Below are 11,821 nucleotides of genomic sequence, written 5' to 3'. Positions count from 1 at the left end.
ATATAATTTTATTGAAGATAATTATTACTCTGGTTCCGTAATGGTACCACGTAGCAAAATGGGTAAAGTAGGACCCATGTGTAGCTGAAAAAAAAGAATACAAATATTTGTATTAAAATTTAAATTTAATTTTTTTTTAATTTTATAACGATTTAAAATATTTCGATTTTTTTACAAAATCCTATAACATAAAAAAACTTACATCAATAAATACATAATCTTCAATATGTTGATTTGCCAAATAATATCGTTTCTCAGGGCGTATTAGTATCACGACATTAAGTTTCGCCGAAGATATGTACTTTTTATTTTTGGTAAAAATTTTACAATGTGTATACAGATGTTTATGTTCGGCATAAATTGATTTATTTAAACTGCCATAATAGTTTTGTAACCATTTACGCTGGCAACGATTGTGGCGAAAACGGCGCTGATGTTGAACTTGTTTGTCTATGTCAAAGGAGTGAGCATGCTTAACTTTTGGATCTATCTCAGCATCTAGCTCACGTTCATACATATTACGATAACGTGTAGGAGATTTCGTCTGACATTGATTTTTATCCGAACGATCGTAGATAAATTGGGAATCTCCAGTTCTGAAAAGGGAATATAGACATGAACAATTTATTCCAGGGTCTACTACACATAGTTTATTTTTTCCATATTGTGGATATATCTCGCTTAGAATACAAGTACAAAGTCTTATACTCACGAAAAAAGCCACCACTTTTTCCAAAAAATGTAAACATTTCATTATTATCAAAATTGTTTCATACTTTGATCAACTGTAACCACTCGATTGTCGTTAGTTTTGCTATCCAATGTTTCTTTATTTTAGACACTGCATATGTATTTTCAAAATTATTTCGATATAAATGACAAATACAATATATCAAATAAGTGTTGATATGAGCAACAACCCCGCTGAATATTTAAGATTGTATATGATAATTCTCTCTTTTACAAATTAATTTAAAACAGATAGTCATATTGTCATAGTTAGTTCTTAATTAATATTTTTATATTAATAAATTAGTGTGTAACTGCGCATAGACTGAAATTAGATGTGCGCGCATTCCATGGGAATATCCGTGTCAAAAAATATAGAATCCTGTTTATTACCAGGCGACCGGAGTCTCAGGTAGCCCTTATAGACGAGCTGAAGGCCAGCAATCTTTACAGACTAGCTGGAAGCCAGAGCGTATTTTCAGACGAGCCGATGACCATACAGTCACTATATATAGCTGAAGGCCTGGACAGCCCTTATAGACAAGCTGAAGGCCTGTGAATCATTAACAACGAGATGAAAGTCATGTTGTCTGCTGCTGTCATGCTGAAGGTCAGAGAGTTTCTATATACGATAGTCGAGTTGATGTGAAGTATGGATGAGTGGAAGCTCAGGAAGTTTTAACAGATGAGCTGAAGGAAATCGTTATAAAAGATCTGAAGAAAAGTGAATATTTATACAAGAAGGAGTAGATCAAATCTAGGAGACAGAACTTCGGACTATATCTAGTATTGGTACAAATATTATAATGTGTAATATATGGATCAAACTGGATATTGGATTAAAGTCGGATTAATACATTTTTCACCATTAGCCATAAGGCTAAGGGTATCGTTATGATTCAACAGACTTTTGTTTTTAAGATTGTCAAAAATGACGTTTCGTGGATCTATGCTTGTACGTCCGAAACCGAAACAAAACGGCAATATGTGTCTTCGATCATCAGCCAAAATTCAACGAAAGTTGTTCGTGGAAGTTGCCTCTCAAAAGAAATGGTCACTTGTTTTTTCTGTAAAACTGGTGATATGACGACTGAACCGCTTTAGCAACGTACACCATAATTTGCTTGTCTGAAGACATCGGAGAAATTAAAAAATGAACAAGAGAAGACGAATCATTCTGCAACATGACAATACGAGCTGTAACACATCGGCGCAAAACTGCAGCCTAACGTGGATTCGATGGATCATCCACTGAAAAATTCTGACTTGGCGCCCAATGACAACAAAAAAACCAGTAAGGAAAGTAGTAAAGTCGGACGGGGCCGACTATATGATACCCTTCACCACTATGGGTATATTAAACAGGACTATTAACATGTAATTGGATGAAAAAAAATATGTGATATTTATCTAAATGTGAATCTACCTAGATCTATCCATAAAGTATGTTAATCGACTTCAAACAAATATAAATAAGTCATCCGTTGGGCTATGTATGTACTTCTAGAAAACGCAACTACGTAATTCTATGCTCAATTTTGTACGTTGTGCACAATTTGATGTCAATCTGACTAACATGAGGAATTTGATGCCCAACTTACTTGAAATCGGGCGAAAATATATATGGAAGCTATATCCAAATATTAAGCGATTTCAAACAAACTTGTCACAGGTTAGGTTATACTAATTTCAGAACGTTTTGTTCCTATTGGTTCCTTGGTGCGTCAATTACTTAAAATCAATCTATAATAAAAGGGAGCTATATCTAAATCTGGACCGATTTTCACGAAACAAGGCAGATATCACTCTAGGCTCAATTCAGTACGTTATGCCAAATTTCATGCAAAACGAAAGATATATAGCGACTTTGGTGCACCATTTACATGAAATCGGACGAAACTATATGTGGGAGCTATATAGAAATCTGGACCGATTTACTCGAAACTTGGCAGACATCACTCTAGGCACAATTCAGTACGTTATGCTAAATTTCGTACAAACCGAAGGATATATAGGGACTTTGGGGCACCATTTACATGAAATCGGACGAAACTATATATGGGAGCTATATCTACATCTGGACCGATTTTCACGAAACTTGGCAGACATCATTCTAGACCTAAATGATTAGGCTGTACCAAATTTCGTGCAAATCGAAAGAAATATAGATACTTTGGGGCACCATTTACATGAAATCGGACAAAACTATATATGGGAGCTATATCTAAAACAGGACCGATTTTCATGAAACTTGGCAGATATTATTCTAGGCTCAATTCAGTACGTTATACCAAATTTCGTGAAATTCGAAGAATATATAGGTACTTTGGTGCACCATTTACATGAAATCGGACGAAACTATATATGGGAGCTATATCTTTATTTGGACCGATTTGCTCGAAACTGGACAGACATCATTCTAGGCTCAATTCAGTACGTTATACCAAATTCCGTGCAAATCGGAAGACATATAGGGACTTTGGGCACCATTTGCATGAAATCGGACGAAACTATATATGGGAGCTATATCTGAATATGGACCGATTTTCTCGAAACTTGGCGGACATCACTCTAGGCTGAATTCAGTACGTTATGCCAAATTTCGTGCAAATCGCAAGATATATAGGGACTTTGGGGGCACCATTTAGATGAAATCGGACGAATCTATATGTGGGACCTATATCTAAATCTGGACCGATTTTTACGAAACTTGGCAGACATCATTCTAGACCTTAATGATTAGGCTGTACCAAATTTCGTGCAAATCGAAATATATATTGGGACCGTTTCCATTAAATCGGTTAAATATATATATGGGAGCTATATCTAAATCTGAACCGATTTTTCCCAATTTCAATAGGGTTCGTCCTTGGGCCAAATAAGTGACCTGTGCTAAATTTCATCCAATTCGGATTATAAATGCGACCTGTACTTTGTTTACAATTTTACATCGACAGACGGACGGACGGACATGCATAAATCGACTCAGAAAGTGATTCTATGCATATTCTCAAAAGGAACCATGTGTCTATCTCGTTTCCTTTTGCCTGTTACAAACATATGCACAAAGACATAATACCCTGTACCACAGTGTGGTGAAGGGTATAAAAAGCGTCAGGAGAAAATGCTTCGATAATGCTGGAGAATACTTTGAAAAGCCATTTTTAATGATAAATACTCGAATTTTCATTATTAGGCTAGACCATAATAATGTTGAACCTTTCCAAAATGTTGGGATGTGTAAAGTAGCGTTATAGTCGGTAAATATCTGGGATGTGAAGATGTGTCTTAAGTTTTAGAAAAACTATAACGTGGCTGACGACCTATCGAAAAAAAAATTCTAATACAGATCTCTTAGAACTTAAAATATCTTATAGCAGAATTGAATAGCCTACATATAGTATGGCCCCCCGATTTTAAATAATTTGAAAATTCACATTTTCCAACCAAAGTAACAACAATTTATTATTTCAGATCCTCAGAGGATAAAATATCACCTTTCAGAATATTCTGATATGCTATTCCCCCACATAAAGGTCCCGCCCTATTTTAGACAGTCCTTGAGTCATTCCCCGTCGAAGTGGCTTGTAATTTGGAACTTTTCCGGATGTTCTCTGTTGATAAAATACTTTCTGACAGAAAAAGGGGTCAAAGTATTGGCATAACTCTCATTTGTTTCCAGACAATTTTGCCTTGGATGTGTGGTGTACCATTTACCTTCATTCGGACGAACATTGGTAGTTTTATGTAGTATTTACATTAAATCGTTCGAACAATACATATTGTTATGTTCTTGGATTTTACATAATCCCGTGTAGACGTTGTTTTATTTCCCAATACGGTTCGTACTAAATAAAACGCGGGTTCTTTCTGATTACGAGTATTACAATGATTTTATTCACACAACTTTGCACTTTACTTTACTCGACGGTTTCAATTCGCGATCTGATTCACAACTGACTAACTGCCTTGCCATTTCCCCTATTTATATGAGCCTTGCCTGTCGCTACAGAAGTTTCTAGACGATCTGGTAACACCTAGATTACGAACAATCTACCAATGCAACAAACACATACAAACTTACATTGAGTGAACAATAACAACACATATACAGGCGAGGGAGTAACAAAGAAAGAGAAATTAAGCGATCATCAATGATGACGTTTAACAAGAATTGTACGTCAATAACAAAATAGAAAATGAAAGAGGAAATGGAAGGATGTAGAAAAATCTATACAGTAGTTGTTGTTGTGAAGTTATTCGAATAAACTGCGTAGTAGAAATTTACGTTACAATTCAAATTCTTAAATTAACGGAATTCATCTAAATTAACTTAAATCTAAAGTTATATTCGTAACAATATGGTTCGATTTCAACGAAACTTACACACTTCATTATAGACTCTTAATCGAACAAAGCTTGGGCGTTTAGTGTTCCTTCTATATAAAATCGGACAAAAATATTTATGGGAGCTATATCTAATTTTAGTCTTTGGGCCAGTTGTACCAAATTTCACATGCGACCTGTATTTTGTTTACAATTTAACATGGGCAGACAGGCAGACGGGCATGCATGAATCGATTCAGAAAGCGTTTATTTTTGCCTTTAACAAATATATGAACAAATACATAATACCCTGTACCACAGTGTGGTGAAGGGTATAATTATCAAAAGAGGTTCACAGCCTAAGTGGCATTCATATATCGATTTGACATTGGGTAGCAAATCATCCTACCAAGGTTGACCCCATAAAACAGTACACCCAAATTTTTGGGTACGTTTTTCAAACAATATTTATAAATATTGACCCAAGTAAGTAGATTCCTATGTACAGTGGCTCCATCGATTAATCGGACAAGTGGTTGTCAGATATAATAATGGTATACATTTCAAAAAAATTATCTAAATGTGTAGTTTTTTTCGCTTTTATTTACACATTACTTACTTATATTTCTGAACAATACAAAAACAACAACTTTTTCTAGTGATAACAGTAAATTTCGTTAGAAAAACAAAATTAACTCAATTTATTGTGTTCAACGCAAAATCGGACAAAGCAAAGTATCAATGTTAAAAAATGAAAAAATCGAGAAATTAATATTTAGTTGCATATGCTTTGTTGTCCAGAACGGCCTGTAAACCCTCTATATTGATTTGACCAAATTCTGGCATACCTCCGGCTCTATGGAGTTCCACGATTCCAGTAAAGCCTCCTTAAGCTGTACTAAGGAGTTAATTTTTTTTCATACACTCTCCTAGCTATTTCTTCCCAAAGATGCTCAATTACGTTAAGGTCTGGGCTCTGTGCAGGTGTTTGTATAAGTTTTGGGCAGTTATGGATCAACCAAAGCTTTGCAACACCTGATGTGTGCTTGGGATCGTTGTCTTGATAAAAGGAAAAGTTGTTCGCGATACCCAATTTGTCTGCACTTTGCTTTACATTTTGTTTTAAAATGTTGAGGTAGACAAATTTGTCCATTTTACCATCAATAAAATGCAAATTGCCTACTCCCACACACGACATGCAGCCCCAAACCATAACAGAACCTCCTCCGTGCTTAACAGTGGCTTTTGTATTCTTATGATTAAATTCAGCATTTGGCTTACGTCACACATACATCTTTCCATCTGATCCGTGCAACTTAAATTTGCTTTCGTCAGTAAACAGAACCTTAATATAATGAAAATTACCAATAGAAATGTATTTTAAGATGATCTATCATGAAATTACCTGCTTTCAAAAATCTTCCGGTTATAGTAAATACTCCTTTTGTCCGATTATGCGATGGGGCCACTGTATATACATAGCCCCATACTAAGGGCACGTGTTATGTTCGAGCCTAGCCCAAATTTCCAAACGGAATGTCGGCAGTTTGATATTTCGTTTTCATATGACATCAATTTACTATGGAATAGCCCCATATATTAAAAGTCCCGATAGATTTTAGTTTTTTTTTTTTTTTTTTTGTCTATCTCATGGTGTAGGTTATAAAAACTTCGTCCCGGACGAACTTAACGAGTATATAAGAATGCCAGCCCATTGAGGGAATTTTGAATTCTAGTCCAATTTTCGACTGTGATTTATGATCAAAGACTATCAAAATAGGCCCGATTAGCAACCATGTATCAACCAATTTTGGAAAATGTTAGAAACATAGTCTTATTTTCCAGCAAAGTCTTGCATGTTATAGAGTTATTAAAAAACTATTCGCAGATATATATCGATCTATAAGATTTTCATTTTTTCGGTTCCTGATAGTTCGATCCAGTAAACATCAAGAACTTTTTTCATTTTAAAAACATGATTAAATTATAACAAGAGATCATCTTACCTATCAACCGCTTCAAAATCAACAAAGACACCAGGAATTTCTATAGCACTTCTAGCGGCTGCAATAAGTATGCCTGGTCCCAAAAAATCCAATGACACAGAGTACTTGCGATATTGATTAAATACTAATTTACCCAAATCCAAAACAAGACCTCTCATATTAAAAGGCAGAGGTTGAACGACGAAATGTTTTAAATTCTTGGAAATCCGATCATAATTCACATTTTGATATTCTCTATAAAGAATTTTGAATAATTCACCAGTTTCCGAATGCTCATGCAGTTGCTGGAGGAATTTTTCTGTTTCCAATAATTGTTCCAATTGTATCGGATCGGGTAATCCTTGATTATTATTTATTAAAACATAATTTCGAAATAAACAACGAAAGAATTCGAATTCCTTTTCACGATGTGTCGTCGATCTTGCAGTTGTAGATTGACTTTCGTCAATCAATGATTCGGATTGTGTCGATGTTAGTTCCATTAGAGAACATGAAGATCTTTTTAAATCATTTTCTTCTGTTAGTTTATTAGTATTCTCCTCATCCAACTTCGTTATATCCGAAAATATCTCGAAATAATAAATCTTTTGCAGGAAACGATATTCATCGATAATTTCCTCAGGTGTTTGTGGTTCATAAGGTAATTTTCTGTTATCTCTTATTAACATAGGAATAATACCCTGACCTCGAAATTTTAATGATTTTCGTTCCCCATTATTTATGGTAATACATAGCTCACGTTCAAATCCGTCTTCGTTGATGCCCATAATGCCTTCAAATTTTAATTTAATTTTTTCTAATGGCTTTAGGATCAATTCTTTATTATTTAACATTTTCATATTGCCATTGGCGGCAGAGGGTAAATTAGTTGTTGTTTTGGGTAATATTTCCATATTTAAGTTTATTTCGTAATGGGTTATATTTTCAGCGATCACTTGGGTTTTGACATTTTCATACCATGGCTGAATGTGAAAGGCAACAAATATCAATTAATAAAAAATAATATGAAATTATAAAAATAAGTAAACAAATCGTTAAGTTCGATCGAACCGAACTTTTAATACTTTCCACCCTAAAACAAAAAACAAGTAGGGAAGGCATAGAGAAAAATAAAATTACAGTGCAGATCCTCAATAACCCGGACAGCGAGTCACGCTCCGTCGTCATCCGATGATCGTTTTCAAGCATCTCCTACATATGTGAGTGTCTTGGCATCTGTAGGTTCGAAGTTATCGCTAAGAGTAGTCAGCCAACAGTCTACACCTGAGTTGAAAAACTATCAGAAACAAGAGCGAACAGAAAACGTATGCGCAGAAGGATAGATCTCCGAAGAATAGACTAATGTCAATCCAAGAAAAAAGAAAAAGAGCTTACAGTTGGCTGATATAAAGAGATAGCTGAGCCAATCCAAAGTTTAAGGAGACAGCCATGAAAATCCATCGTCTGAGAGCAACCAAGGTTATTAAGGCCACAACCCGTTAGTTGATTCATTGTTATAGTTGTTGTTAATATAGTGTTGTTGTATACTTGAAGTTAGTCTGGTTCAGACTACCCTGATTTAAAAATGTTTTAAAGTCGTTTTCTTTTTGCGACCAGAGAGCAAAGAGGTAATCTGAACCAGCCTGATCTTAGCTGAGTTAAAACCACTCACGTTTCTCAAGGAAGCTACGCTCTTCTGCGGCTTTGTGTGGACTCCGTAGATTCCAAATGCTGCACGTATAAGCATGGGTTACTGCTTTTGGGTGAGTGGGTGAATCGTATCCATGAGGTTATGACAGGTACATTCTTCTGCTGTTATGCACAGCCTCTAAGTTCAGCATTCACGTGTTATTGGACTATAGTCTGGGTAATGTCATTCATTCGATGGCGATAACAGCAAAGTAGTCACTGCATCAGCAACATCCTATTGTTTCGATGTACGGGAAGACCTTCAACTCCTTATGTAAAAGTCCCACTACTGCCACAAGGAAACGCTCAGTGGTAATTTTCAGGGCCGCATTCTGACCAGTTTTGAATACATTTTCACTGTGTATCTTCAGGACCTTGTTCCTACTTCTAATTTTGTCGCCAATGGAGCTGCGCCATCCTGATCTTAGTTTGGCTAAAACACTCTCGTTTTTATACCCTTCAACACACTGTGGTACTGGATATTATGTCGTTGTGCATATGTTTGTAACAGACAAAAAGAAACGAAGATAGACCCATGGTTCCTTTTGAGAATATGCATACAATCACTTTATGAGTCGATTTATGCATGTCCGACCGTCCGTCTGTCTATGTTAAATTTTAAACAGAGTACAGGTCACATTTATCCGAATAGGATGCAATTTGGCATTGGTCACCAAGGATCCAAGGTTCAGAATTATACATATAGTTTCGTCCGATTTTATGTAAATGGTGACCAAACTTCTAATTGTTGATGTTGAAAAAGGTTCAGATTTAGATATAGCTCCATTATATATTTTATATTTTCATCCGAATACTACAGTTTGTTGAAATGGATTTAGATTAAGATATAGCTCCCGTATATATTTTCGTCCGATTTTATATTAATGGAGCACCAAACTGCCAGTGTTTGTCCGATTTTTCGGATTTTTCATAATATATTTCTCAGATGGAAACACTGTTCTCTATTAAACTATATAGTCATGTCATTGATAATGGGGCCTTACGCAATTATCGTATTATCGGTTGATCTGGAATTTCAGAGGATTTGGAACATTTCAAGAGATTGGGTAACAGTCTTTTTAACTCCACGCATCTTCCAATTCCTTTTTCTGAATTTCACATATGACTGAGTCCACACATTTAGTTGATTATCCAACGTTTCAAAATTAGCCGGACGATGGTGTACAATATTTTCTTGAGTATTTACCGTGTCGGCATACATGTAAAGCTTACTGAAGTTTAAGAGGAAATCCTGAATCAAATCGGTCTAATTTGTGTGTCTACGCATAACCATTACAATACCTAAAATGGAGCGGGATCTTTATCATGGTGGCTATGACAAACAGCACAAAGGTAGCGGCAAAAAGGTATTCAACCAACTGGTGACCCGAAATACCAAATTGCATCAATTTCGGTTAGACGGTTATATCCGCATTCTCCCACCAATTTGACATTCCGGATTTTTGGAGGCTGGTAAATATCTAAGAAGAAACATATCAACATCGATACATGTTTTACATGGCCTCAACATAAAGACTCCAATCTTAGAGGATGGTAATCATATCTTCAGAATATTTTCGATATATGATCAAGTTTTGATATATAATCCTATTGCAGTATTTTGAAGATCTTGTTGTATTGAATACGTCTATACAAAAGTCCTGGTATTTTTTGGTATTGACTGAAATTTTGTATTCCGGGGTTTTGGAGGGTAAAAATATGTTTGAAATACATTTTCGATATAGGACCCTTGCCCAGTTTCCCATCCTAATTGTCTGTAATTTTGGAGATCATCTTTGAAAAACCAACTCGTATACATTGCAATAACATAATATCCATATAAAGCTCCCGACCGATTTAGTGCAACCCAGAAGGTGCAGGGTATAAAAAGTTGCATCCGGACGAACATAACCACTATTTTACTTGTTGAAACATATTTTTCAATAACTGTGTGCTTCTCTTACCTTTACACCCAAATATACACATTCCTTGCTGAGTTTCAATGTTCGTTTCAAATTGACGAACTTAATGTGGAATTCTTGGCTCTGACCACCAACAACTTGCAGCTGGAATGCAACTGATACCTCATAACCTAAAAAAAAATAAAATAATTTATCTCTTTTATTTAAAAATTGAAAAATATCTTACCTCGTCTTATTGGAGGTATGTGTAGAGCACACATTTCCATTTGCTGCCCTTGTACAGTACCACACTTTTCAAAGAAATACACTGTTCCCTTGGGATCACAAGTTTCGATACAGGGCTCAGATATAGTATAACTATCTTCCAATTTAACATTATTTAAAATTGCATCCAACGTATGATAGACACATGCTCTTGATGAGGTTTGTTCTGGTAAATTTGTAGTTGACTGAATTTTGGAAAATGTCTTATTAAAATATAAGGTTTTGGGAATGTCTGCATCTTGTCTTTTTGACAAATTTTCCAAAATAGTTTCCTGTTCTTGGTTTACATTTACATCTTGAATATAATTTTCTGTGACATCTGGAGATAATTCATGTAAACATTTATTATCTTCCAATAACTCTGAACGGGATGAAGACAACTTTGGTTCAGCAGGTGGTGGAGGTTCCCGCAAGTTAAATTTATAACGTTTGTGTGTCAAATCAAGTTCATTTATAACATCATCTAATATTTTCCGTATTCCAATTGGATCGTTCAACTTTGGTAAATAGCAACGTAATTTTTTATAGCGTTTGGTCATATTTGGTTCGGAATCATTTTCAAAAATAATTGTTTCCAACTGAAGGCTATTAATAATATCAGATATAATTATGTCAGCAACTTGTTCATGATCATCTTCCTATAATTTAAATATATTTTAATTGTTTATTAATATTTTTGATGTTATGTTTACTTCACTAATGTATCGCCATGTTTCTTGGATTTTTAACCATTTATAGGTGGCGGGAACATTTCCTGCATTATGAATTGGTATATAACAACCTCCTTCGGAATTTTTCACAAACAGTATCACATTATTTTGTTTAATATTTATGGTGGGTGTATATATATTCAGTTTAATGCTCACAGATTTCTGAAACCAAAGGAATGGGGAATTGAATTTTGAG

At 35.0% G+C, this 11,821-nt stretch overlaps 1 protein-coding gene across 1 annotated transcript in view; it reads right to left on the bottom strand.

The window, feature by feature from the left end:
• Nucleotides 1-24: 24 nt before the first annotated feature.
• Nucleotides 25-11,821, bottom strand: part of LOC133334406 (uncharacterized) — a 29,151-nt gene continuing 17,354 nt past the window's right edge. Inside the window, exons 12-17 of the mRNA XM_061542704.1 lie at nt 11,608-11,787; nt 10,878-11,553; nt 10,694-10,821; nt 7,062-8,023; nt 203-596; nt 25-84 (exon numbers count right to left, since the gene is read on the bottom strand). Of these exons, the coding sequence (XP_061398688.1) occupies nt 25-84; nt 203-596; nt 7,062-8,023; nt 10,694-10,821; nt 10,878-11,553; nt 11,608-11,787 (2,400 nt within the window). The remainder of the gene's footprint in view (nt 85-202; nt 597-7,061; nt 8,024-10,693; nt 10,822-10,877; nt 11,554-11,607; nt 11,788-11,821) is intronic.

Source organism: Musca vetustissima, unplaced genomic scaffold, assembly GCF_032173495.1.
Source record: "Musca vetustissima isolate MV318-11 ecotype Yass unplaced genomic scaffold, APGP_CSIRO_Mvet_v1 utg22410, whole genome shotgun sequence".
Lineage (NCBI taxonomy): Eukaryota > Metazoa > Arthropoda > Insecta > Diptera > Muscidae > Musca > Musca vetustissima.
This window is presented reverse-complemented; position numbering and strand designations above follow the sequence as displayed.